Below are 24,157 nucleotides of genomic sequence, written 5' to 3'. Positions count from 1 at the left end.
AATTAGCCGGGCGTGGTGGCGGGCGCCTGTAATCCCAGCTACTCGGGAGGCTGAGGCAGGAGAATCACTTGAACTCGGCAGGCACAGGTTCAGTGAGCCGAGATTGCGCCACTGCACTCCAGGCTGGGCAATGAGCGAAACTCCGTCTCAAAAAAAAAATTATTCTCTTAGTTTTAAACACAGTATATACAAAGCACTCTCACATTGCTGATGTGAATGTCTTTAAATGAAAAGCAACTGGTAATTTATATCAAAATTATAAATGCACAAGCTCATTGCCCCAGAAATTTCAATTTTAGAAATTTAACCTACAGATAAATCCACACAGCTGTGAAATGACATGTGTTCATGGCTGTACATTGAGCATTGTTTATAATAGAAAAAGATTGGAAGCACATGGTGCTGTCATGTGCTTCTGGTGAGGCCTCAGGAAGCTTACAATCATGGCTGAAGGTGACAGGGATCCAGCATGTCACATGGCGAGAATAGGAACAAGAAAATTAGGTGAGGAGGTCTCAGTTTATCACCAAGGGGATGGTGCTAAACCATTCACAAGGGATCTGTCCCCATGATCCAATCACCTCTCAACAGGGCCCACCTCCAACATTGGGAATCATATTTCAACATGAGATTTGGAGGGGTCAAACACCCAAACTATATCACAGTCTTAATATCCATCAATAGAGGGTTGGTTAAATAAATTATGGGGCTGTGTGTGGTGGCTCACCCTGTTATTCCAACACTTTGGAAGGCCAAGGCAGGTCGGTCCCTGGAAACCAGGAGTTTGAAACCAGCCTGGGAAACATAGCAAGCCCCTATCTCTACTTAAAAAAAAAGAAAAAGTACATCAATAATCTGAATACTATGCAGCTATAACAAAACACAGGAAACTGTTTATGCATTGATATGAAACAATCTTCAAAATCTATTGGTGTATGAAACAAGTCAAAATGCAGAATAGTGTGTAAAGAAAGCTAAAATTTGGCCGGGTCTGGTGGCTCATGCTCATGAACCTAGCACTTTGGGAGGCTGAGGCAGGAGGATTGCTTGAGGCCAAGAGTTCAAGACCAACCTAGCCAACATAGCAAGACCCTACCTCTATTAAAAGAAATAATAAAGAAAACAAAAATTTGTGTTAACAAGGGGAATAACAGTATGCTTGTGTATATTTGATTGTATTTACGTAAAACATCTTTGGAAGGATAGGGGAGAAGAACTGAGAGGCTGGGAATAAGAGTAAGAGAGACAAGTTTTACAGTTTGACCTGTTATACTTTTTTGGACACAGGATGTTGTTGCTGCCCAGACTGGAGTGCAGTGGCAGTATCTTGGCTCACTGCAGCTTCTGCCTCCCGGGCTCAGGTGATCCTTCCACCTCACCCTCCTGAGTAGCTGGGACCACAGGTACATGCCACAACATTGGCTAATTTTTGTATTTCTTGTAGAGATGGGGTTTTGCCATGTTGCCAAGGTTGGTCTTGAACTCCTGAGCTCAGGCGATTTGCCCACCTTGGCCTTCCAAAGTGCTGGGATTACAGGTGTGAACCACCATGCCTGGCCCCTTTTATACTTTTTGAATCTTGATTTTTGTTTTACGTATAACTTACTCAAAATAAATAATGAAAATGAAAACAAAGCACAATAACAAAAATTAAAAACATGCCTTAGCAAAAATAAAAATAAAACTAATATATACACAAAATCAAAACATACAAACTAGCCAGGCCTGGTGGCTCATGACTGTAATTCCAGCACTTTAGGAGGCTGAGGTGGGTGGGTCACCTGAGGTCAGGAGTTCAAGACCAGCCTGGCCAACATGGTGAAACCCTGTCTCTGCTAAAAATACAAAAATTAGCCAGGCGTGGTGGTGGGCGCCTGTAATCCCAGCTACTCAGGAGGCTGAGGCGCAAGAATCGCTTGAACCCAGGAGGTGGAGGTTGTAGTGAGCCGAGATCATACCACTGCACTCCAACCTGGGCAACAGAGTGAGATTCTGTCTTAAAAAAAAAAAAAAAAGAAGCAAAAACAAAACATACAAACTATAATTGGGTATAAGATTAAAAGAAAAACCCTCCCTCCTCCATATTCCATGCATTTATTGTATTCTATTTTATTGAGACAGGGTCTCACTCTGTTGCCCACGTTGGAGTACAGTGGCGCAGTCAGTTCACTACAACCTCAGACTCCTGGGCTCAGGGGATCTTCCTGTCTCAGCCTTCCGAGTAGCTGGGACTACAGGAGTGGGCCACCACACTTGGCTCATTGTTAATATTTTTGTAGAGACAGAGGTCTCCCTATGTTGCCCAGGCTGGTTTCAAACACCTGGCCTCAAGTGATCCTCCCACCTCAGCTTCCCAAAGTGCTGGGATTACAGGTGTGAGCCCCCATGCCTGGCATCCACCCATTTAAAAAGATTTTTCTTGTTTTTCTTCTTTTTTTTAGAGATAGGGAGCTATGTTGCCCAGGTTGGTTTTGAATTCTTGGGCTCAATCAATCCTCCCATTTTGGCCTCCCAAAGTGCTGGGATTACAGGCATGAGCCACTGTGCCTTGCTGCTTTTTGTCTTTTTGTTTTTACAGAAAAGATCTCACTATGCTGTCCAGGCTGGAGTGCAGTGGCTATTCACAGGCATAATCGTAGCTCACTGCAGCCTTGAACTCCTGGACTCAAGCAGCCTTTCTGCCTCAGCTCCTCAAGTAGATGGGATTACAGTCTCGTACCACCACACCCAGCTTAAAATGATATTTATTGTAGTTTATCTGGCATTTCTGGGTGTTTTTTTTTTTGGTACACTTACTCATGCCACAAAGTAAGTGGTACTTATATAAGTGTACAGTGATTTTCCAGGTTCCTTTCTAACATAGCTTGCTTAAATTCACAGGTCGACTAATGTTTCATTTCATGTGCATGCTAAGTGAAGCTGGTTAGTGGTGATGATAAGCAGGTGGAGAAGCTTTCAATATTTTACTTATTTTATCAGTACTCCTGATTTTATAAATGAAGAGGCTCATCAACCCCATTCCTACTCAAATCTCCGGATAAACTTGGTTGTAATAGGGCTTCATAGGGATCCAAACATTTTTAATAATGTTTTGAAGCATCTTGGTGTGGGACAAACAGCTCAGGCTACCCCAGAGCCCCACATCCAATGACTTAGAAAAGTCTGTGTTTTATAGTGGGAAATGTTTGGATTATTTAGTCCTCCACATTGGAAAGGGAAGTGTTTTTTCTCAGTCTTTTTGGTATTAACAAATACCTTTTATATTACTATCTATCCCCTCTGCCCCTCTATGGACTCTTATTTTGAAAGCAATATCCAGTGGACAGCCAGCATTTGTTACATAACAATTAATCTTGACCTTAGGACTTGTTGTTCTATTAGGTTGGTAACTTTGTCTGATCCACCAATCATATTGCTGTCTTGTCAGTCCATCAGTTTCAAGAAACAACTGTACATGTCAGTGCCCTGATTTGTGTTTGTTTTTCTTTTTTTTTTTTGTTTCGTTTTGGTTTTTTAGAGACATGGTCTTGGTATGTTGCCCAGGCTGGAGTGCAGTGGCTATTCAGAGGTGTAATCATAGCACATTTGTAGCCTTGAATTCCCAGGCTCAAGTGATCCTTCTGCCGAAGCCTCCTGAGCAGATGGGAGGCGTGCATCACTGAGCGCGGCAGATTTTACTAAGTTGGTCTAGTCCTAGCTCGGTAGTTCTTTACTTAGCACAGAGGGGGCTTCTTAGAATCTCCTAAACTTGATCTTAGCCAAAAGGCCAAGAAGCAATCCTTAGAATCTTCTAGGAGAGCCTTTCTAAATGCTGATACTGCAAACCGAAAAGTATATGAAACAGATCTCAATTAATTTAGAAGTTAATTTTGCCGAGTTTAAGGACGTGCATCATCTTTGGAGACAGGTCCGTGCCTTTCTCCAAAGATGATTTTGAGGGCTTCAGTTTTTACAGGGGAAGGGGCAGATATTGGGGAAGGATGAATAAATTTAAAAAAGATGTAGGTAGATGAGAGGCAAACGGTTGCATTCTTCTGAGTCTTTGATCAGCCTTCACATGTGAGGGGGGCAGAGAAATAGTCACTTATGCATTCATCTAGCTCAATGAATCTGCATTTTTACATAAGACAAAATAAACCGGGGGGCCAGGCGCGGTGGCTCACGCCTGTAATCCCAGCACTTTGGGAGGCCAAGGTGGGTAGATCACCTGAGGTCAGGAGTTCCAGACCAGCCTGGCCAACATGGCGAAACCCCATCTCTACTAAAAATACAAAAATTAGCGGGGCGTGGTGGCGCGCGCCTGTAATCCCAGATACTCGGGAGGCTGAGGCAGGAGGATTGCTTGAACCCGGGAGGAGGAGGCTGCAGTGAGCCGAGTTCGCGGCATTGCACTCCAGCCTGGGCGACAGAGAGAGACTCCGGTCTCAGATAAACATGGAAGGCTGTTTCTCCCCGGTTTGCTGGAATAAAGTCTCTGTCTTCCAAATTCCTTTTCAGAGAACTTTTGTTCACAAGATTAAAAAAGAAGGTCAGGCAGCTGGTGACGGAGCCTGGGTTTTTTGATTTAGACATTGTATCCATGTGTGAGATCCTGCCCATCCCCGCTTTCTTGGTGTCCTGTGAGTTTTAATTCATGAATTCACTCTCAACTGCCACCGCTAACAGGACACAGGCCCATTCCAACACGAACCCCAACGGCTCTCCTCAGGGTCACCTTTCATGAGTCCGCTTTCCGGCCAACCCCTCCTCTCAGTCTTAGGCCCCACTGCAAGCCTACTCCCGCTCACCGTACAGAACCTAAGCACAGGATCAGAGATGGGGACAGGCTGACTCAGCCCCATGCCCAAGTCCGCAAATTAGGGATTCGGCTGCCTAAGGGCTAGAGAACGCTCCCCGCCCCACAGGACACGCCCCGCCCACGCCCCGCCCCCTCCTCCTGCCCCTACGCACGCGCACTCTCACGCGCCTGTGTCGCCGCCCGCGGCCCTGGCTTCGGGCTTTAGGGAGCTCTGGTGCCGTCTCCGCCTGTCAGTGCCGGCAGTCGCCCGCGGCGCCCGCCCCGGTCCCGCACTGGTGCAGCCATGTCCTCTTCCCTGTGGGAGCCTGCGCCCCTGCGCCGGGTGTTCGTGGTGGGGGTTGGCATGACTAAGGTAAACCGAGCAGCGGCTCCGCTGGCCCGCTGAGGCTCGGGGGCAGTCGGTGCCGGGGTTTCTCTGTCCCTCCGGTCTCCTAGCTTCGGCTGCTCCGCGCGTGGGGCATCGGCGTGGCGACTTGGTGGCTTGTAATCTGCGGAATCTCTGGGGTCATAGCGTCTCGGGCTGGTTCCTGCGGCCTTCTGCTTCCTCCTTCCCTTTTCGTCTGGTCAGAGTTCGTGAAGCAGCCCCGAGATAATCCAAGGATCTCACCTCTTTAGATTCTAAGTGGAGTCCCGAGGTGTGTGGGCTGGCTTGCCCGGGAGGGAGGCAGGTCGTGAAGGCCGCCTGCTCGGCCCTCCCAGGAGCCCTCGTAGAGACAGCTCCAGATGTGGATGGCGAGGAGAAACGCTCCTGATGCCCAGCGCCTCGGCCCGAATGGCAGATTCCGGCCTCCCTCTGTCCCTCCAGTGACTGCTTGGGACCCGGACGCCGCAGGCTCCCACGGCCGTTTTCCCCTCATCGCCCGCATGCTCCTTAATGCCAAACTGCCTTTCGTTTCTCCCCGAACGCAGTTGTCTGATGCCTCTGTTGCTTTGCTTCTGTTCTGTTTGTACCGTGTATCTTCACCTGTTAACTTTTGTGCATCCTGAAAGGATCCGTTCAGATCGGATCTTCTCCAGGACGCCTCGGATCCTCCTGACTTTCCCCTAGAGCCTTGCACTGTGCTTACCTCTGTCCTGCACTTACTGTGCTCGGCAGTACCGGGCAGTACCGAAGCTCGTATGCGTCTGCGCGCCCCCTTAGCATGGCAGCTCCTCTAGACTGGGTACCTGGCTTATTCACTGCTGTGCCCCTCGCCCTGAACGTTCCTGATGCCTGAAGACCCTCAGTGAATGTTAGTTGAACAATACTAAATGGATATGCTTTGTGAAAGAGTTCCTAGGGAGAGTTCTATTTCTGAGAAAACAGCCCTAAAATGTTTATTATTTTACCAGTGGGCTGAGCGTACCTAATTCAGTCCAACATGTAAACAGGCCGGGGCCGGTGGCTCACGCCTGTAATCCCAGCACTTTGGGAGGCCAAGGCGGGTGGATCACCTGAGGTCAAGAGTTCGAGACCAGCCTGGCCAACATGGTGAAACCCCGTCTCTACTAAAAATACAAAAATTAGCCGGGCATGGTAGCACATGCCAGCTACTCGGGAGGCTGAGGTGGGAGGATTGCTTGAGCCTGGGAGATGGAGGTTGCAGTGAGCTGAGATCACGCAACTGCACCCCAGCCTGGGCCATAGAGTCAGTCCTTGTCTCAACAAAAACTAAAAATATCCATGTAAATGGAAAAGTGGACCAATACCTTATGAAGCAGAAGGACATCATCCTAGTGTTTCACAGAAGGAGAGGCTTCTAACACAGGTGGACAGTAAGATCTTTCGAAGTAAGGTATTAATGCAGTCAAACCTTCCTCTGGCTGCTGAATGCCTGATTATATGTGCTGTATGGAAAAGCACTGTTGTCTAAACCTTTGGGAAATAGATGTATTCCTTTTTCCTCAAGTTGGGAGGTAGAGGTGGGGGAGGTGTTACAGTCCAGAGGAAAGTGGTGAGGAGTTTGGGTAGTGCCATTAATGATGTGCCTATCTGGCCAGTGTACTTTGCTATGGGTCTGGTCTTCTGCACCTTGGGGCAGAGTTTGATGGAGGAGGGAGAAATATTGACTAGACAACACTGTAACACTTTTTTTTTGGAAGACGGAGTTTTGCTCTGTCAACCAGATGGGAATGCAGTGGTGCAATCATAGCTCAGTGCAGCCTTGAACTCCTGGACTCTAGCGATCCTACCGAGTAGCTAGGACTACAGGCATGCTACCATACCTGGCTAATTAAAAAAATTTTTTTTTGTAGAGACAGGGTCTCACTACTTACTACTAGATGGGTCTCATTTCTACCATATATTACTGTTATAATTTACCATAATACTTTATTTTTATTTTTATTTTTTGAGACAGAGTCTCACTCTGTCCCCCAGTCTGGAGTGCAGGGGGGCGATCTCAGCTCACTGCAACCTCTGCCTCCCAGGTTCAAGTGATTCTTCTGCTCAGCCTCCCAAGTAGGTGGGATTACAGGTGTGTGCCACCATGCCCAGCTACTTTTTGTATTTTTATTTATTTTATTTTTTGACACAGATCCTTGCTCTGTTGCCCAGGCTGGAATGCAGTGGCGTGATCTTGGCTCACTGCAAGCTCCGCCTCTTGGATTCACACCATTCTTCTGCCTCAGCCTCCCGAGTAGCTGGGACTACAGGCTCCCACCACCACGTCCGGCTAATTTTTTGTATTTTTTAGTAGAGATGGGGTTTCACCATGTTAGCCAGGATGGTCTTAACCTCCAGATTTCGTGATCCACCCACCTCGGACTCCCAAAGTGCTGGGATTACAGGTATGAGCCACCGCACCTGGCCGTCAACAGGTTTTAACACAACTAAGTCACAGCTGCCATCTAGCTGACAGCAAGCCTCTTCACTTATGCTGCCTATCTCCTGATATACCCTCTTTTCATCTACTTAAATTCTACTTATCTTTCAAGCACTAGTCTAAGTCCCATATCTTCTTAAAACTTCCTCAGACTACTCTAAGTTACACTGGTCAACTTTTTTGAAATTCTGGTGCCCTTATAGTCAGAACATGTAATTCAGCACTTCAGTTTTCTAGTACTTTTATGTATGGTAATTTCATGAAATACATCTTACATCACAATCCAGTACACACATACAAAACTTATTTGTAACAACTGAAACAATTTGTTAAAGCAACGCTCATTACATGTGATGAACTCTTGGTATCCGTAAGGTATATCTTAAAAAAAAAAATTGCTGCTTGGCTGGATGTGGTAGCTCATGCCTGAAATCTCAGCACTTTACGAGGCTGAGGCAGGTGTATCTCTTGAGCCCAGGATTTGAGAACAGCCTGGGCGATATTGGCAAAACCCCATCTCTACTAAAAATACAAAAAATTAGCTGGGCTTAGTGGCGCACACCTGTAGTCCCAACCACTCGGGAGGCTTAGGTGGGAGGATCACCTGAGCCTGGGAAGTTGAGGCTGTAGTGAGCCCTGTTTGAGCCACCACACTCCAGCCTGGGTAATGGGAGTGAGACTGTCTCAAAAAAAAAAAAAGTGCTGCTCACAACATACTAAATTGATTTGGTCATAATCTAATAAGTACAAATTTCAGTTTGAAAAATATTACATTATTTAATTCTCACCATGTAATGAATTTTTATATCCATTCAGTTATCTGACTCTGAGGCTCAGCGGGGCTAAGTACTTTATTTTGGTGCAGCTTTTAAGTTTTGGAACTGCCTTTCTTAAAATCTCGTGCTCTTTCCATGCCATCTCTACTGTATATTACTGTTATAATTTATCATTGAAACATATATTCAGTAAATATTCTATGGGTTATATGCTAGAGATGCAACAATGAAAAAAACAAAGTTCCTGTTTTAAAAGAATGTCTAATCTGGAGGAGAAAAGAATAAACAAGTAATTTAAATAAGATTATTTGAGATATTTGGTTAAACATGGCAGATTGAGAACATGAATTTATCTCTATTGGTGCTTTCCATATCCCACTAAAGCAACAATGAGGAAAGAAAATGATATTAATCCACAAGGGCAAAGTGAGTAGGAAAGGAAACAATAGCTGAGAGATATCGGAAAATTTTTGGAAGATTCCAAAGTTGATGGAGAAGTGGTCACTGACTCAGAGCAGAAGGACCACTACCTAAGTCCCTGAAGAGGGGTTATACTGGTTGAGCCTCCCAGCAGAACTCCAGAAGGCCCAAAACTTGGATATACTAGGTGCCAGGTAGGGTGGGAAAGAAGAAAAAGACTATTCTAAGGAACAGTTAGGTCCCAAGATCTCTTTTACCACCAGGTGACTTTACCTTTTCTTAGCAGAGTATTGGAGACTTTTTCTCTGGGGAAACTGAACAGATGAAGAGGCTCTAGAATCATCTGAGCTCTTAGGCCCAAGTTGAAAAAAAGGGAATTAAATTGAATTCTGCATGCTAAAGGGTAGTACTTCCCAGCTGTGAGAAGCAACACTGGTAGTCACACATATACTACCTTCCTGGCAGAGATTTGGAAAATTATTTGAAATGGCTCCAGAGAAAAGCCAGCTTGCTACTCCATCATTTTGTGGTGAAGATCAGCAGTTGATAAGCTTCATTCATGCAGAGAGCTTCCTTCAGGCTTTTAATTGTTTTAATTATGAACAAATAGCCAAGGATCACCAGACATTCAAGGAAAATTTCCAACAAGACAACGTCAACCCCCCACTCAAAAACAACAAAATACTAAGGAAAAAATTGGAGGAGGGATCAGAAGACACTTAGAGAACAAAAGAAAACGTAAACTGTAACAACCTCAGGGAGATAAGTGAAAATATTACATCTCTGAAAAAAGAACTGAATGCTATTAAAAAAAAAAAGACATAGGAAAGAGCTCTTAGGAAATTAAACATATTTTGACCGAAACAAAATATTCAATAGAAGATAACGTAAAGGAAATCTGGAAAATGGAGCAAGAACAAAGAAATGGGTATTAGGAGAGAAAATAAAATTAAATGATTAATAAAAAATATCCAATATCTAGTTAATGAGTTCTGGAAAAAGAACCGAGAACCTAGAAACTAGGAAATTATCAGAGAAATAATAGAGAATTTTCAGAACTGAATTTTTCAGTTTGAAAAGCCAATCCAATGAATAAAAAGAAAACTCGTATCAAGGCACATTATCATGAAATATCAGAACCATAGCATTAGATTTCTCAACAGAAACCTTGGAAGCTACAAATGACAGAATAATGCTTTCAAAATTCTTAAGTAAAATTTTTTATCCTAGAATTCTATTCCCTAATAAATAATCCAAATTTGAGGGTAGAAAAAAATTTTTTAATGTAAGCACTAAAAAATTAACTTTTTACACATCCCTACTCACAAAGCTAATTAGAGAATGAATGTGTCCACCAAAATGGTGGAGTAAACCAAGGAAGAAGGTACTGGATCCTGGAAACAGGGTAACATAGAATAGTGAGAAAAGCCCCAGGATGGCATCTGTGCAATGACTCAGTTTGGAATATGTTCTGGATGGTTCCAGGAGGGAGCTCTCTAGAAAAAAACATTTTGACCATGTGGACTATGGTTTTAAGAGAGATTTTAGAGGTGAGTATATTAGAATTGGAGTTAGGCGCATAAAAAGCAAATGAAATACATGAGTTAGGCAAATTAAACTCAGTAATTATGTTACTGAGCATTAGCGTTAGTACTGTTATGAGATTATTATGTGTGTAACATGGCTTAAAATATGTAAATAAATATAATTCTACTTTATCCCTTGGTGCTTGAGAATTAAGATTCTTGGTGGAGAAGAAAAGAGATACAGATGTAATACAGAAGGGAGTAGGTAAAAAATTCTATAATTCTGAAAAAGTATTAGTATAAACTTTAATTAGTATTTCATCTTTAAATATTAGTATAAACTTTAATTAGTATTTCATCTTTAAATATTTTTCTGGCTCTGTCCACTGAAGAAGCTTAGAAATAATGACCAAATCTGTTACATCCATACCATTGTGATCTTAAAATATCTTTTTCTACTAGAAGAAATGCCTGGTTGCAGAAATTGCTTATTCTACATGGGGCACGAAATGTATAACGTGAGTCTAGAATATTTTGTCACTCCTAATTGCAAGGAAGTTATCAAAGCCTACTTGAGTGATGCTGAAAGGATTCAGGAGCCAACCTGTAGTTCTCACTTACCGAAGTTGAGAAAATTTGAGCTTTAAAAAAGATAGTAATTGCAGTTGATTAAAACCCATCAGGCTGGGCATGGTGGCTCATGCCTGTAATCCTAGCACTTTGGTAGGCCAAGGTGGGTGGATCGCTTAATTAAGCCCAGGAGTTTGAGACCAGCCTGGGCAACATGGCGAAACCTTGTCTCTACTAAAAAAATAAAAATAAAAAATTAAGAAAAAAACCCATCAAGTATGTTTAAACATGAGTTTGTGATAATATTTTAAAAATCAACTAATTATAGTCTTTGGAGGATAACAGGGAACCTACTCATTGTCTTGAAAATTGACAAAGGGAAACAATCACATGTTTATTGTTTTTCCTGTATGAACTGTATCATTGGATAATTAAATAGTAGATGAGTAGTATCTTCTATCAAATGTATTTAAGTAATAACTGAAAAAGAAATGACAGAACATTACCATCATTTTTGATAGCTGCCAATGAATTGATCTAGCAGGGGTTCTCAAAATATGGTTTGTGGAGTCCTCGGGATAATCTCTGAGACCTTTTGAGGGGACCTGAAAGATCAAGACTATTCATAATAATACTAAGATATTGTTTGCCATTTTCATTGTATATTGACATTTACACTGATGGTGCAAAAGTAATGGTGGGTAACACTGTTGGCATCTTAGCATGAATCAAAGCACTGGCACCAAACTAGTAGTCACTGTATTTGTCATGCACTTATGCATTCACAGGAAAAAAAAAAGCACTAATTTTCACTTAAGACCTCGATGAAGCGGAAAACATTTGTTAATTTTATTGACTCTCAACCCTTAAGAGATGATTTGCATTATGAGCTAAACCAACTACTTTTTTCATGAAACACGTTTTACTTAAGAGAACAAATGGCACACATGTGACGGTTAATTCATACTTCAGTATTTTCCAGACATTTTCTCAAAAACGAATGAAGTCAGCAGTCACTTCAAGGAAAACAACTGAAGTGTTTGTTTCTAAAGATAAAATTTGGGCTTTCAAGTGAAAATTAGAATTTTAGAAAACTTGTATCTGCTTGATAACTTCCTACTATTTGAAAATTGTTTTTTTGTTTTTTAACGGGATAGGTAATATTAACAAAGGTGAGTTTTTGAAATTATATAAAGTCAAAATTTGAAAGGGCCGTATAACTCATGGAGCCGCTATTTTTCCAAAAAACCAATGGATGATGTTCTGCATTCTTTAAATAATAATCCACTCATTTATGGATCCATTGAATGGATCAGTAAGAGATCCATTCAAATACAAGATTTTATTATAACAGAGTATGAAAAGTTCATTGATAGACGGTTTCAAATTCTACATTCCATCTAACTTTTTTTTTTTTTTTGAGACGGAGTCTCGTTCTGTCCCCCAGGCTGGAGTGCAGTGGCGTGATCTTGGCTCACTGCAAGCTCCGCCTTCAGGGTTCACGCCATTCTCCTGCCTCAGCTTCCGGAGTAGCTGGGACTACAGGCGCCTGCCAACGCGCCTGGCTAATTTTTTGTATTTTTAGTAGAGACGGGGTTTCACCGTGTTAGCCAGGATGGTCTCAATCTCCTGACCTCGTGATCCGCCCGTCTCGGCCTCCCAAGTGCTGGGATTACAGGCGTGAACCACCGCGCCCGGCCTAACTTTTAAGAAACCTCAGCCCGGGGGCGGTGGCTCACGCCTGTAATCCCAGCACTTTGGGAGGCCGAGGTGGGCGGATCACCGGAGGTTAGGAGTTTAAGACCAGCCTGGCTAACGTGGTGAAACTCCGTTTCTACTAAAAATACAAAAAATTTGCCGGGTATGGTGGCGCGCACCTATAATCCCAGCTACTCAGGAGGCTGAGGCAGGAGAATCGCATGAACCCGGGAGGTGGAGGTTGCAGGGAGCCGAGATCGCCCCATTGCACTCCAGCTTGGGCAACAAGAGCGAAACTCCGTTTCCAAAAAAAAAAAATAATAAAATAAAATAAAATAAGAAACCTCCACTTGGCCGGGCGTGGTGGCTCATGCCTGTAATCCCAGCACTTTGAGAAGCCGAGGAGGGTGGATCACCTGAGGTCAGAAATTCGAGACCAACCTGGTCAACATGGCAAAACCGCGAAACCCCGTTTTTATTAAAAATACAAAAATTAGCCAGGCGTGGTGGTGGACGCCTGTAATCCCAGCTACTCGAGGGGCTGAGGCAGGAGAATCACTTGAACCCAGGAGGTGGAGGTTGCATTGAGCTGAGATTGTGCCACTGCACTTCAGCCTCAGCCACAGTGCGAGACTCAGTCAAAAAAAAAAAAAAAAAAAAGAAACCTCCTGTCTCAAGAAAAAAAAAGGAATGTCCACACTCGGTTGGGTCCAGTGGCTCATGCCTGTAATCCCAGCAGTTGGGGAGGCTGAGGCTGAAGGCTCACTTGAGCCCAGGAGTTTGAGACCGGTCTGGGCAACATGGCAAGACCCCGTCTCTACAAAAGATAGAAAAATTAGCTGGGTGCAGTAGTGCATGCCTGTAGTACCAGCTACTCAGGAGGCTGAGGCAGGAGGATTGCCGTAGCCCAGGAGTTCGAGGCTGCAGGGAGCTATGTTCATGCCACTGTACTGCAGCCTGGGTGACAGAGCAAGAACCTGTCTTTAAAAAAAAAAAAGAATATCCACAATTCCAATACTCTTCCCTTTTCCAACTTCATGTCTGTGTTAGGTCACATGATGTACTTCATAGACTTCAACTAAAACAATATAATGCTAAAGTTTGAATGAAGAATCAGATATGAGAATTCAGCTGTCTCCTGAATTAAAGAGAATTGCAGAAATATTAAACAATGCCATTCTTCCCACTTTATTTTGGAAAATATAATTATTTTTCATAGAAATTATTTATGTTAACATGTAATGGATTTATTGTTTTTGATGAATTGGAAAATCTTTTAAAATGTCTTTAGTTTTAAGTTCTATTATGATAGCTATTGGTAGATATAACCTTCATAATCGAAAGCTCTTTGGCATTTCCAATAATCCTCAAGAGCGTAAAGGGGTCCTGAGACTAAGATGTTTGAGAATCGCTGGATCTGGTCTCTGCTGCTAACAACACAGAGAAACAATCAGATATATGCTTTCTGATGAAAGAATACACTACCACCTGTAGTTTTGTCAAAGGAATAGAATGTACAATCAAATTTTGGATCCAGTTGCCAATTTACAGGAAATACAGAGAACAGAAGTACACATTCAACTACATGAGTATGCAATCTGCAAAATCCAGACTCTGGGAAACTGTAGGTCAAATGCTTTGGTTCTTCAACAGACACATCTTACTGTATTTGAAAGGAAAAGATAGTAGTAGAGGGAAGCCTGTAGATTAAAAGAGAATTAAAAGACACTTTTTAAAAATAAATGGGCAAGACTAAACTATAATGTCTTTGGATGCATATTTGGGTGATAAAAGTATGAAATATTCCAAGAGAGTAATTACTGTAAGAATCGGGATAGTAATTACTTTGAGGGTAGAGTGGGGATTGAGATTGCTACAGAGTACATGAAGGAGTTTCTGGGGTGGAGGGCAAAGTTCTATTTCTTGATCTGGGTGATGATAGCAAGGGTGTTTGCCTTAAAACAATTCATTAGGATATGCATTTAACTCCAGAAAAAAAAATCCTAAAAATTGTACAGTAAGGAAATGGAATCATAAGTAGACAACTGGCCCAGCAGTTGAAAAAAATGTACTTAATAAAGCAAACACCGAGAATTAAATTAACACCAAATTGTGATTCTGCTATGTAAGGAGGGTAAGAGATATGTAAACTAATGTATATGTGGGGTGGCAGAAAAGGTCTGATCCTTATTGGTCCTTACAGGAGATTATGATATGACTTCTTCCATTGATGAAGAAAGAAATAGTAGTATAAGAATATTTAGAAACATGTCAGTTTCTAACAAGAAATATCTGAAAGAATTGAAAATGGATGTTTTGGGAGCAAATAAGACTACTGGGTGCAGAGTAGTGAAACAGGATTGCTGTTTTTATTATAAAGTTTGTGGTACTTTTTGTCTTTGTCTTTTGTTTTTGCATTTCTTTTATGAAAAAATAAAATATAAATAGAACATTGCTAGCACCTCAGAAGGCCCTCTTGTGTCCTCTTCCAGCCACTGACCCCTTGCCTTCAAAGGGTTACTATTATTCTGACTTCTGACCTTTAATATGCTGGATTAACTCTGGCTTAAACCTTAAAAAGGTTTCTGTAATTCAAGAATTATGGAGAAGAATTGGGATGGGTCAGAGATAGGAACACATTAAGTGTTTTGGTACTATGCAATGAAATGTGGCATTTAAGTCACATATCATGTTTCAAACTTTTGTGACCCATTAGTGAGTCGTGAACTCAATTTAGAAGGTTGTCTTAGAATTAAAAATTGAAATAGAACAGAAAATATTGACGCCAGCAAGCCCACAAATTGGGGCTTATCTTGGGAGGGTTCTCGGCTTCACTTAGAGTGAGCCAACAGTGAAAGAAAGCAAGTTAGAACAACAAAGTACAGCAAATTGGCTGCTCCATAGACAGAGCAGGGCTGTCCCATAGGCAGAGCAGCCCAGAGTAGCCCAGTGGATTGCTGGACAGCTATATTTATACCCACTGTTAAAAGGGGTGGGTTATTCGTGAACTTTCTGGAAAAGGGGCAGGGAGTCCCCAGAGTCATATAAGATAACTTCTGAGGCATTGCCACAGCATAATAGGTAAATTGTCATGCTGCTGGTGGCTGTGTCTTATGTAAATGTGTTATAATTCGCATATAATGAGCAATGAGGGCAACTAGAGGTTGCTTTCATTGCCATCTTGGTCTTAGCTGATTTCAGCTGGTTTATTTGTCACATCCTTTTTTGATCAGCAGGGTGATCAGTAGTGACTGAGTCTCAGGAAACAAGTCCTGTTGGTATCCTACCTTGAAATAACAAGAATAAATATTTCATGAAAGTTTTGCTTCACTTATGTATGTGTATATGCATGTACTGGGTTGTGTTGTAAAATGTATTTTATTTTGATTTGCAGACAAAAGAATATTCAAAGCCATTTCTCTTTAATGTGACCACTCACCAGCAAAGCACTACATCTTACCTAATCAGTCATCAAGTTCAGTAGATTTTACTTCCCTTGTATTTCTGAGGTCTATTTCTTCCTTTTTCGCTTCTGTCTTATCCCTTACCTGGCCCGTTTCAGAATTATGCTAGTTGGTCTCACTGCCTCCTGCCATGCTCCTTTCATCATTTCTCCACATTGTGTCTAGGATGATCTAAAATGCAAGTCTCGTCATCCCCGTCTCTTTCTCTTTTTAAAAATAGACTATTTGTAAGAGAAATTTTAGGTTTACAGCAAAATTGAGTACAAGGTACAGAGATTTCCCATGTGTTTCCCCTATCCCTCCATATATAGCCTCTCCCACTATCAGCAAGGGCACACCCAGAGTGATACATTTGTTATGATCGATGAACATACATTAACACATCATTATCACCCAGAGACCATAATTTAGTGTTCACTCTTGGTATTGTACATTCTATGGATTTTGAAAAATGTGTAATGACATGTATCCAGTATCATAGGATCATACAGAATAGTTTCACTGCCTTAAAAATCCTCTGTGTTCCACATATTCATCCTTCTCTCCCACCAGCACCTGGCAACCACTGATCTTTTTACTGTCTCTATAAATTTTACCTTTTCTAGAGTGTCCTTTACTTGGAATCATAGTTTGTAGTCTTTTAAGATTGGCTTCTTTCACTTAATATGATATGTATTTAAGGTTCTTCCATGTTTTCTCATAGCTTGATAGCTCATTTCTTTTTAGCACTGAATAATATTCCATTGTTTGGATGTGCCACAGTTTATCCTTTTACCTCCTGAAGGACATCTTGATTGCTTCCAAGTTTTGACAATTATGAATAAAGCTAATATAAACATCTGTGTGGTTCCATCATAGTGGCTCATGACTGTAATCCCAGCACTTTGAGAGGCGGAGGCAGGAGGATTGCTTGAGCCCAGGAGTTCGAGATCAGCCTGAGCAACATAGTGAGATCCATCTCTACAAAAAAACTTAAAAATTAGCCAGGCATGATTATGAGCACCTGTGATCTCAGCTACTCAGGAGGCTGAGGTGGAAGGATTGCTTGAGCCTGGGAAGTTGAAGCTGCAGTGAGCTGAGATCACACCACTGCACTCCAGCCTGGGCAACAGAGTGAGACTCCATCTCAACAAAACAAAACAACAACAAAAAACATCCATTTGTAGGTTTTTATATGGACATAATTTTTCAACTCCTTCGGGTAAATGCCAAGGAGTGCTATTGCTAATTCATATGTGTATTGTGTGTGCTTTATTTTTGCTTTATTTATTTATTTATTGAAACTGAGTCTTGCTCTGTTGCCCAGGCTGGAGTGCAATGGCACAATCTTGGCTCACTGCAACCTCTGCCTCCTGGGTTTTCCTGTCTCAGCCTCCCGAGTAGCTGGGATTATAGGTGCTGGCCACCATGACCAGCTACTTCTTGTATTTTTAGTAGAGACAGGGTTTCATCATGTTGACCAGGCTGGTCTCGAATTCCTGACCTCAAATGATCCACCCACCTCGGCTTCCTAAAGTGCTGGGATTACAGATGTGTGCCACCATGCCCAGCCTGTACGTGTTTAGTTTTGTAAGAAATTGCCAAACTTCCTATTGCTCCATATACTTGCCAGCATTTGATGTCAGTGTTTTGGATTTTTGCCATTCTAATTAATAGTGGTATCTGATTGTTGTTTTATTCCAGTCTCATTTTAAAAAACATTGTCATCTGGGCATGGTGGCTCATACCTGTAATTGCAGCACTTTGGAAGCTGAGGCAGGAGCATCACTTGAGCCCAAGAATTTGAGACCAGCCTGGGCAACATGGCAAAACCCCATCTCTACAAAAAATACAAAAATTAACTTAGCGTGGTGGTGCGTGCCTGTAGTCCCAGCTACGTGGGTGCAAAGGGAGCTGAGGTGGGAGGATTGCTGGAATCAGGGTGGTTGAGGCTGCAGTAAGTTGTGATCATACCACTGCACTCCAGCCTGGGTGACAGAGCAAGACCTTGTCTCAAAAAACAAACAAACAAAAACACTCTCTTCAGGATAAAGCCCAGACCAGCATTGCAGGGCATAAAGGGTCCCTTGTGAGTTGGCTCCAGAGCTAGACTAAACTTTCAGCTCCATTACTTATTAGCTCTATGCCCCTGGGTTAGTTGTTTATGTCTCTGTGTCCTAGTTTTCTTATCTGTAATGCATGGAACCTATCTTTTAGGATGGTTTTGAGGATTAAATGAGTAAATACATGTGAAATGCTTAACACAATGCATACCACAGTAAGTGCCCAACAAATATTAGTTGTTATCATTGTTTGGACCTAAGTTACTTTTATATTCATATCACTTTTATTTTATTTTATTTTATTTTTGGAGACAGAGTCTCATTCTGTCATCCAGGCTGGAGTGCAGTGGCACTATCTTGGCTCACTGCAACCTCTGCCTCCTGGTTCAAGTGATTCTTCTGCCTCAGCCTCCCGAGGAGCTGGGATCACAGGCGTGTACCGCCATGCTTGGCTAATTTTTGTATTTTTAGTAGAGACAGGGTTTTACCATGTTAGCCAGGCTGGTCTTGAACTCCTGACCTCGTGATCCTCCTGCCTCAGCCTCCCAAAGTGCTGGGATTACAGGCAGGAGCCACCACACCCAGCCATCCTTAACACTTTCCACTTTATGTTTTAACCTATGTCATACCAAATTATTTACAGTTCTTCCACAGAGAAAAAACTACTGTATTCTCTCACTTCTAGACCTTTACTCCAAAATTTCCTTCTCTTTCACTTTGCTAACTGCTACTCATCCATAAGAACTTAATTTAAATGGCAGTTTCTCTGGGTAGCCTTTCTTGTCCTCCCTCCAAGTCTGGGTAGATGTCTGTGTCAAGACATTCTGTACTTCTGACACTGTAGTGTAACTATCTGTTTTAGGTTAGACTGGAAGCACTCTGAGGACAAGGATTTTATATTATTTATTATTAGAGTCTAATAATAATGTGTTTTTTGTTTGAAAGAGTAGTGAATGAATAGATTTTTATTGTGTAGAAAATGTAACTATACTTGGCTGGGCGCGGTGGCTCATGCCTGTAATCCCAGCACTTTGGGAGGCTGAGGCGGGCGGATCGCGAGGTCAGGAGTTTGAGACCAGCCTGGCCAACATGGTGAAACCCTGTCTCTACTAAAAATACAAAAATTAGCTGGGCATGGTGGTGTGCACCTGTAATCCCAGCTACTGGGGTGGCTGAGCCAGGAGAATGGCTTGAACCCAGGAGGCAGAGGTTGCAGTGAGCCGAGATCATGCCACTGCACTCCAGCCTGGGTGACAGAGCAAGACTCCATCTCAAAAAAAAAAAAAAATGTAACTATACTTGTTTGTATTTATTATCTCTTTCTATATCTCTAGTTCGTGAAGCCTGGAGCTGAGAATTCAAGAGACTACCCTGACTTGGCAGGAGAAGCAGGTAACATAGAACATTTAGATCTTTGAACATTCATAGTTTATTATGTGGTCTGTCTTGATTTCATGGATGGGGCAGCCTTGCAAGCACAAAAGGAAGCCCAGTCAAGGGAGAAGAACCTGTGCGGAGAAATGCCTAGTGACTCACTACAAAGGAAAAGAGCTTGGGCATTCTTAGCAGCTACATAGCCAAAGCAGAGAGTGGCTTACAATTTTATGTGCTATCCAAATATGTGTTGAGATGGTTAAGGGATCTGTGGGAGAGAGAGGTAGGGTCATTAAAAGGGATAACATCATTCTAGTGTGTGTTAACTTCAGGAGTTCTAACAAAATTAGTGTCTTCCTTTCCTGGAAAAGGGATAATCACATTCAGAATGTATTAAATACCTGTATGGTGGTTTTCTTCACTTCACTGAGCCAACATAGAGAATTCTTTTTCTGTCACTAGATTACTGCATGACTAAAGGAGGTGATGCAGTTTGTTATTGTTTATTCTAATGAGTATTAGTACTTTTGAGCAAAAAGACGGGTGAATATTGGTGTGAGTGGAACTAACAGGGAGAAGGATCTACAGGTGTATGGGTCCTGGTTCTCTAAGCATTCGGCATTCTTTAGAGACGTGCCATGGCCAGGCTGCATCTGGCTGCACTGTGGGTCTGAGTTGTAGCAGAGAGATCCCCATCCATTGTTCTTCTCCCCCACCTCTCTTTTTTTTAAAAAAGGGGACAAGTATGAAAGCTTCCTTACATGATATATATAAAGAATTATTTTTTGCCATCAATAAGAAATTTAATTATTTTTTAAAAATCCAAATGCTGGCATTGCCAGAAAAATTTAACAGGCTTTTTTTTTTTTTTTTTTTTTTTTTTTTTTTGAGATGGAGTTTCACTCTTGTTGCCCAAGGTGGAGTGCAAATGGCATGATCTCAGTTCACTGCAACCTCGGCCTCCCAGGTTCAAGTGATTCTCCTGCCTCAGCCTCCCGAGTAGCTGGGATTACAGGCACACACCTCTACGCCAGGCTAATTTTTTTTGTATTTTTAGTAGAAACGGGGTTTCACCATGTTAGCTAGGCTGGCCTCGAACTCCTGACCTCAGGTGATCTGCCCACCTCAGCCTCCCAAAGTGCTGGGATTACAGGCGTGAGCCACTGCGCCCAGCCTAACGGGCTTCTTTATATCCCTGCAGTTATAGTAAAAATTCACACACGCATGAAAATGGAAAAACTACCAATACTTGATTTTTGTCCCCTATTTATCCACTTGCAATCATATGCTTAGGTGCCTTTTGACTCCATGGGAAAAAAAAAATCTAATGTTCAGAACTACCAATAACAAGAAGAAGAGAATATTTTTGTTTTTGAGAATGAAATGGTTCCCAACATAGTGGGTTCTTTTTTTTTTTTTTTTTTTTTTTGAGACAGAGTCTTGCTCTGTCACCCTGGCTGGAGTGCAGGGGCGCGATCTCGGCTCACTGCAAGCTCCGCCTCCCGGGTTCACGCCATTCTCCTGTCTCAGCCTCCCGAGTAGCTGGGACTACAGGCACCCGCCACCATGCCCAGCTAATTTTTTGTATTTTTAGTAGAGATGGGGTTTCACTGTGTTAGCCAGGATGGTCTCAATCTCCTGACTTCGTGATCTGCACCTCGGCCTCCCAAAGTGCTGGGATTACAGGCGTGAGCCACTGCGCCCGGCCCATAGTGGGTTCTTAAGCACATTCTCTGCGTATGTAGTATGCTAGCTTGATGTCTGTTAGCGTAATTGTTATTCATTTGGCATGGATAGGGCACAGGTTGGTGTCTTCAAAAAGGCCAACGAGATAGGCCTCACTTACTTCTTGCAAAGCACCAATAGCTGCACTTTGGAAGTGCCAATCTGTTTTTAAGTCCTGAGCAATTTGTTGCACCAGATGCTGGAAGGGAGGTTTGCGAATCAGTTTAGTGGACTTCTGATAACGTCTGATTTCACCGAGTGCCACGGTACCAGGCCTGTAATGATGAGGTTTCTTCATCCCTGCAGTAGAGGGCACACTCTTGCAAGCGGCTTTTATAGCCAGTTGCTTCCTGAATGCTTTACCACTGGTTGATTTCGGGCAGTCAGCTTTGTACTAGCCATGGTATAGAGACCTCCTTACTTACCCTCCTTCTTTGGGTGGAACTCTGCCAGCTAGAGGTAGTGCTGGTGATAGACAGGGGCAGTAGCTGCTGGAACACCTAAATAAATGTTTTGGTTTGGGGGCAAGTACTCTAAACTTAGCTGCCAGTTGTTTAGAGGAATTCTGGGAAATACCTGCTGTCAACACTTGGAGACCTTCTCTTTCATCCCATAAGTTGTTAGGCACAGTCCTTTTCCTAGGGAGCCTCCCCAACTCAATTCCTGCTACCTTGTTGCCAGGCAACCCAAAAGGAGTTACTGTGTTTATTCCTTAGATGTTCCTGATTATTACCATAAGTAATATTATGGGGAAATCCAGTGCATATATATTTAGATTTTGCTTCAACTTTTTTTTTTTGTTTTCTTTTTTCTCTTTCTAACCATTCCTTCAACATCAACTCTTATTATTCAACTCAATGCTTAAATGTTATACAAGGAATCAGAGGATGTCTGTCCTCCAAAAGGAAGGTTCAAGAGATTTGATTAATTGCAGTGGTTCTCAGGGCAGACACTATTCATTTAATGTTTATCTTCTGCGTTGTTAAATGTTCTCCTCTTAATTGATGCCTCCAAATAGCTTCTGCCTGTCTCTGAAGTGGGAGATGCTTTGATCAGTTTTCTCTATATTTTTTGACAAATTTCTTTTATTTCATTAAAAAATTTGAAGTTACTTTAGTGTGTATATAATATTTTGATTATAAAATGGTAATACTGAGGTAAAGTTATGATGTTTGAAATTAACTCTGGGGATTGACTAGTAATAAGAAATCTGGCCGGGCATGGTGACTCACGCCTGTAATCCCAACACTTTGGGAGGCCGAGGTGGGCGGAGCACCTGAAGCTAACTTTTGTATTTTTAGTAAAGATGGGGTTTCATCCTGTTGTCCAGGCTGGTCTTGAACTCCTGACCTTGGGTGATCCACCCGCCTCGGCCTCCCAAAGTGCTAGGATTACAGGCGTGAGCCACCGTGCCTGGCCTGCTGTTAGCATTTAAAGAAGGTACAGAGTACCAGCTAAACATACCTTTTTGTAACTCATTCTTTCCCACTGATTATAAGAGCAGTGCATGTGTTTTATTGTAACGAATAATTATGTACTAATGAAAACAAAATTTTGACCCAGACCTAGTCACTATTAGTATCTTGGTGTTATTCTATTTTAGCATTTTTCCCCTATGGCTATATGGGATCACATTTGTAGTTTTGTATCCTATTTATTTATTTATTTAGATATTTTTAAGGACAACATCTCACTATGCTGCCCAGGCTGGAGTGCAGTGGCTATTCACAGGTCCAGTCATAGTGCACTCCACCTCAAACTCCTGGGCTCAAGCAGTCCTCCTGAGTAGCTGGGACTATAGGTACTTGCCACCGTGCCCAGCTTGTATCCTAATTTCTGAAATTTATTTTTTCATAAGCATTTCCCCTTCTACTTAAAATTGTTTGGAAAAGGGTCAGGCGTGGTGGCTCATGCCTGTAATCCCAGCACTTTGGGAGGCTGAGGCGGGCAGATCATCTGAAGTCAAGGGTTCGAGACCATCCTGGCTAACATGGTGAAAACTCCGTCTCTACTAAAAATACAAAAAGTTAGCCAGGTGTGATGGTGGGCGCCTGTAGTCCCAGCTACTCGGGAGGCTGAGGCAGGAGAATGGTGGGAACCCAGGAGGTGGAGCTTGCAGTGAGCTAAGTTAGTGCCACTGGACTCTAGCCTAGGCAACAGAGTGAGACTGTCTCAAAAAAAAAAATTGTTTGGAAAAGAATGTTTAAGTTGTGCATAATATATTGTTATATATATATATGCCATTATTTTTGTTGGACATTTAGGTTCCCAAGTTTTTGATATTTTAGAAAAATTGTAGTGAACATTTTGCTAAATAAATGTTTGTTCTAATCTCTATTTTTGAGGAAAGAGCCTAGAAGTGGAATTGCAGGAATAGTGAATATGATCATTTTTAAGTTTTTTTTTTTTTTTTTTTAATTGAGACATGGTCTCCCTCTGTTGCCTAGGCTGGAATACAGTAGTGTGATCATGGCTCACTGCAGCCTTGACCTCCTGGGCTCAAGCAATCCTCCTACCTCAGCCTCCCAAGTAGCTGGGACCACAGACGCACACCACCATGCCCCCCTAATTTTTGTATTTTTTGTAGAGACAGGGTTTTGCCATGTTGCCCAGGTTGGTCTCGAGCTCCTGGGCTCAAGGAATGCTCCTGTCTTGGTCTCCCAAAGTGCTAGGATTACAGGCATGAGCCACTATGCCTGGCCTCTTTTTTTTGTTTGTTTGAAACAGGGTCTGGCTCTGTTGCCCAGGCTAGAGTGCAGTGGTGAGATCACGGCTCACTGTAGCCTTGACCTCCAGGATTCAAGTGATCCTCTCTCTTCAGCTTCCCAAGTACCTGGGACCACAGGTGTATGCTACCACACCTGGCTAATTTTTATTTTTTGTAGAGATGGGGTCCCAAGCTGGTCTCAAACTCCTGGGCTCAAGTAATCCTCCCACTTCAGCCTCCTAAAGTACAGTAA

At 42.5% G+C, this 24,157-nt stretch overlaps 2 protein-coding genes and 1 pseudogene across 4 annotated transcripts in view; 1 reads left to right on the top strand and 2 right to left on the bottom strand.

The window, feature by feature from the left end:
- The window catches only part of ECHDC2 (enoyl-CoA hydratase domain containing 2), a 32,334-nt gene extending 27,414 nt beyond the window's left edge, over nucleotides 1-4,920 (bottom strand). Inside the window, exon 1 of the mRNA XM_054554615.1 lies at nucleotides 4,715-4,920. The gene's annotated coding sequence lies outside the window, so the exon portion shown is untranslated. The remainder of the gene's footprint in view (nucleotides 1-4,714) is intronic.
- LOC129059123 (ATP synthase subunit ATP5MJ, mitochondrial-like) lies at nucleotides 2,504-4,718 on the bottom strand (annotated as a pseudogene).
- Nucleotides 4,921-4,936: 16 nt separating the features above from the next.
- SCP2 (sterol carrier protein 2) overlaps nucleotides 4,937-24,157 on the top strand; it is a 118,308-nt gene continuing 99,087 nt past the window's right edge. The window contains exons 1-2 of one of the 3 annotated variants that reach the window (XM_063713912.1): nucleotides 4,937-5,150; nucleotides 19,433-19,490. In XM_063713912.1, coding sequence (XP_063569982.1) covers nucleotides 5,082-5,150; nucleotides 19,433-19,490 — 127 coding nt within the window. In that variant the 5' untranslated portion in view covers nucleotides 4,937-5,081. 3 annotated transcript variants of the gene reach the window in all.

This window comes from Pongo abelii, chromosome 1, assembly GCF_028885655.2.
Source record: "Pongo abelii isolate AG06213 chromosome 1, NHGRI_mPonAbe1-v2.0_pri, whole genome shotgun sequence".
NCBI lineage: Eukaryota > Metazoa > Chordata > Mammalia > Primates > Hominidae > Pongo > Pongo abelii.
Note: the sequence above shows the minus strand (reverse complement) of the source record. Positions and strands in the feature narration are given on the sequence as shown.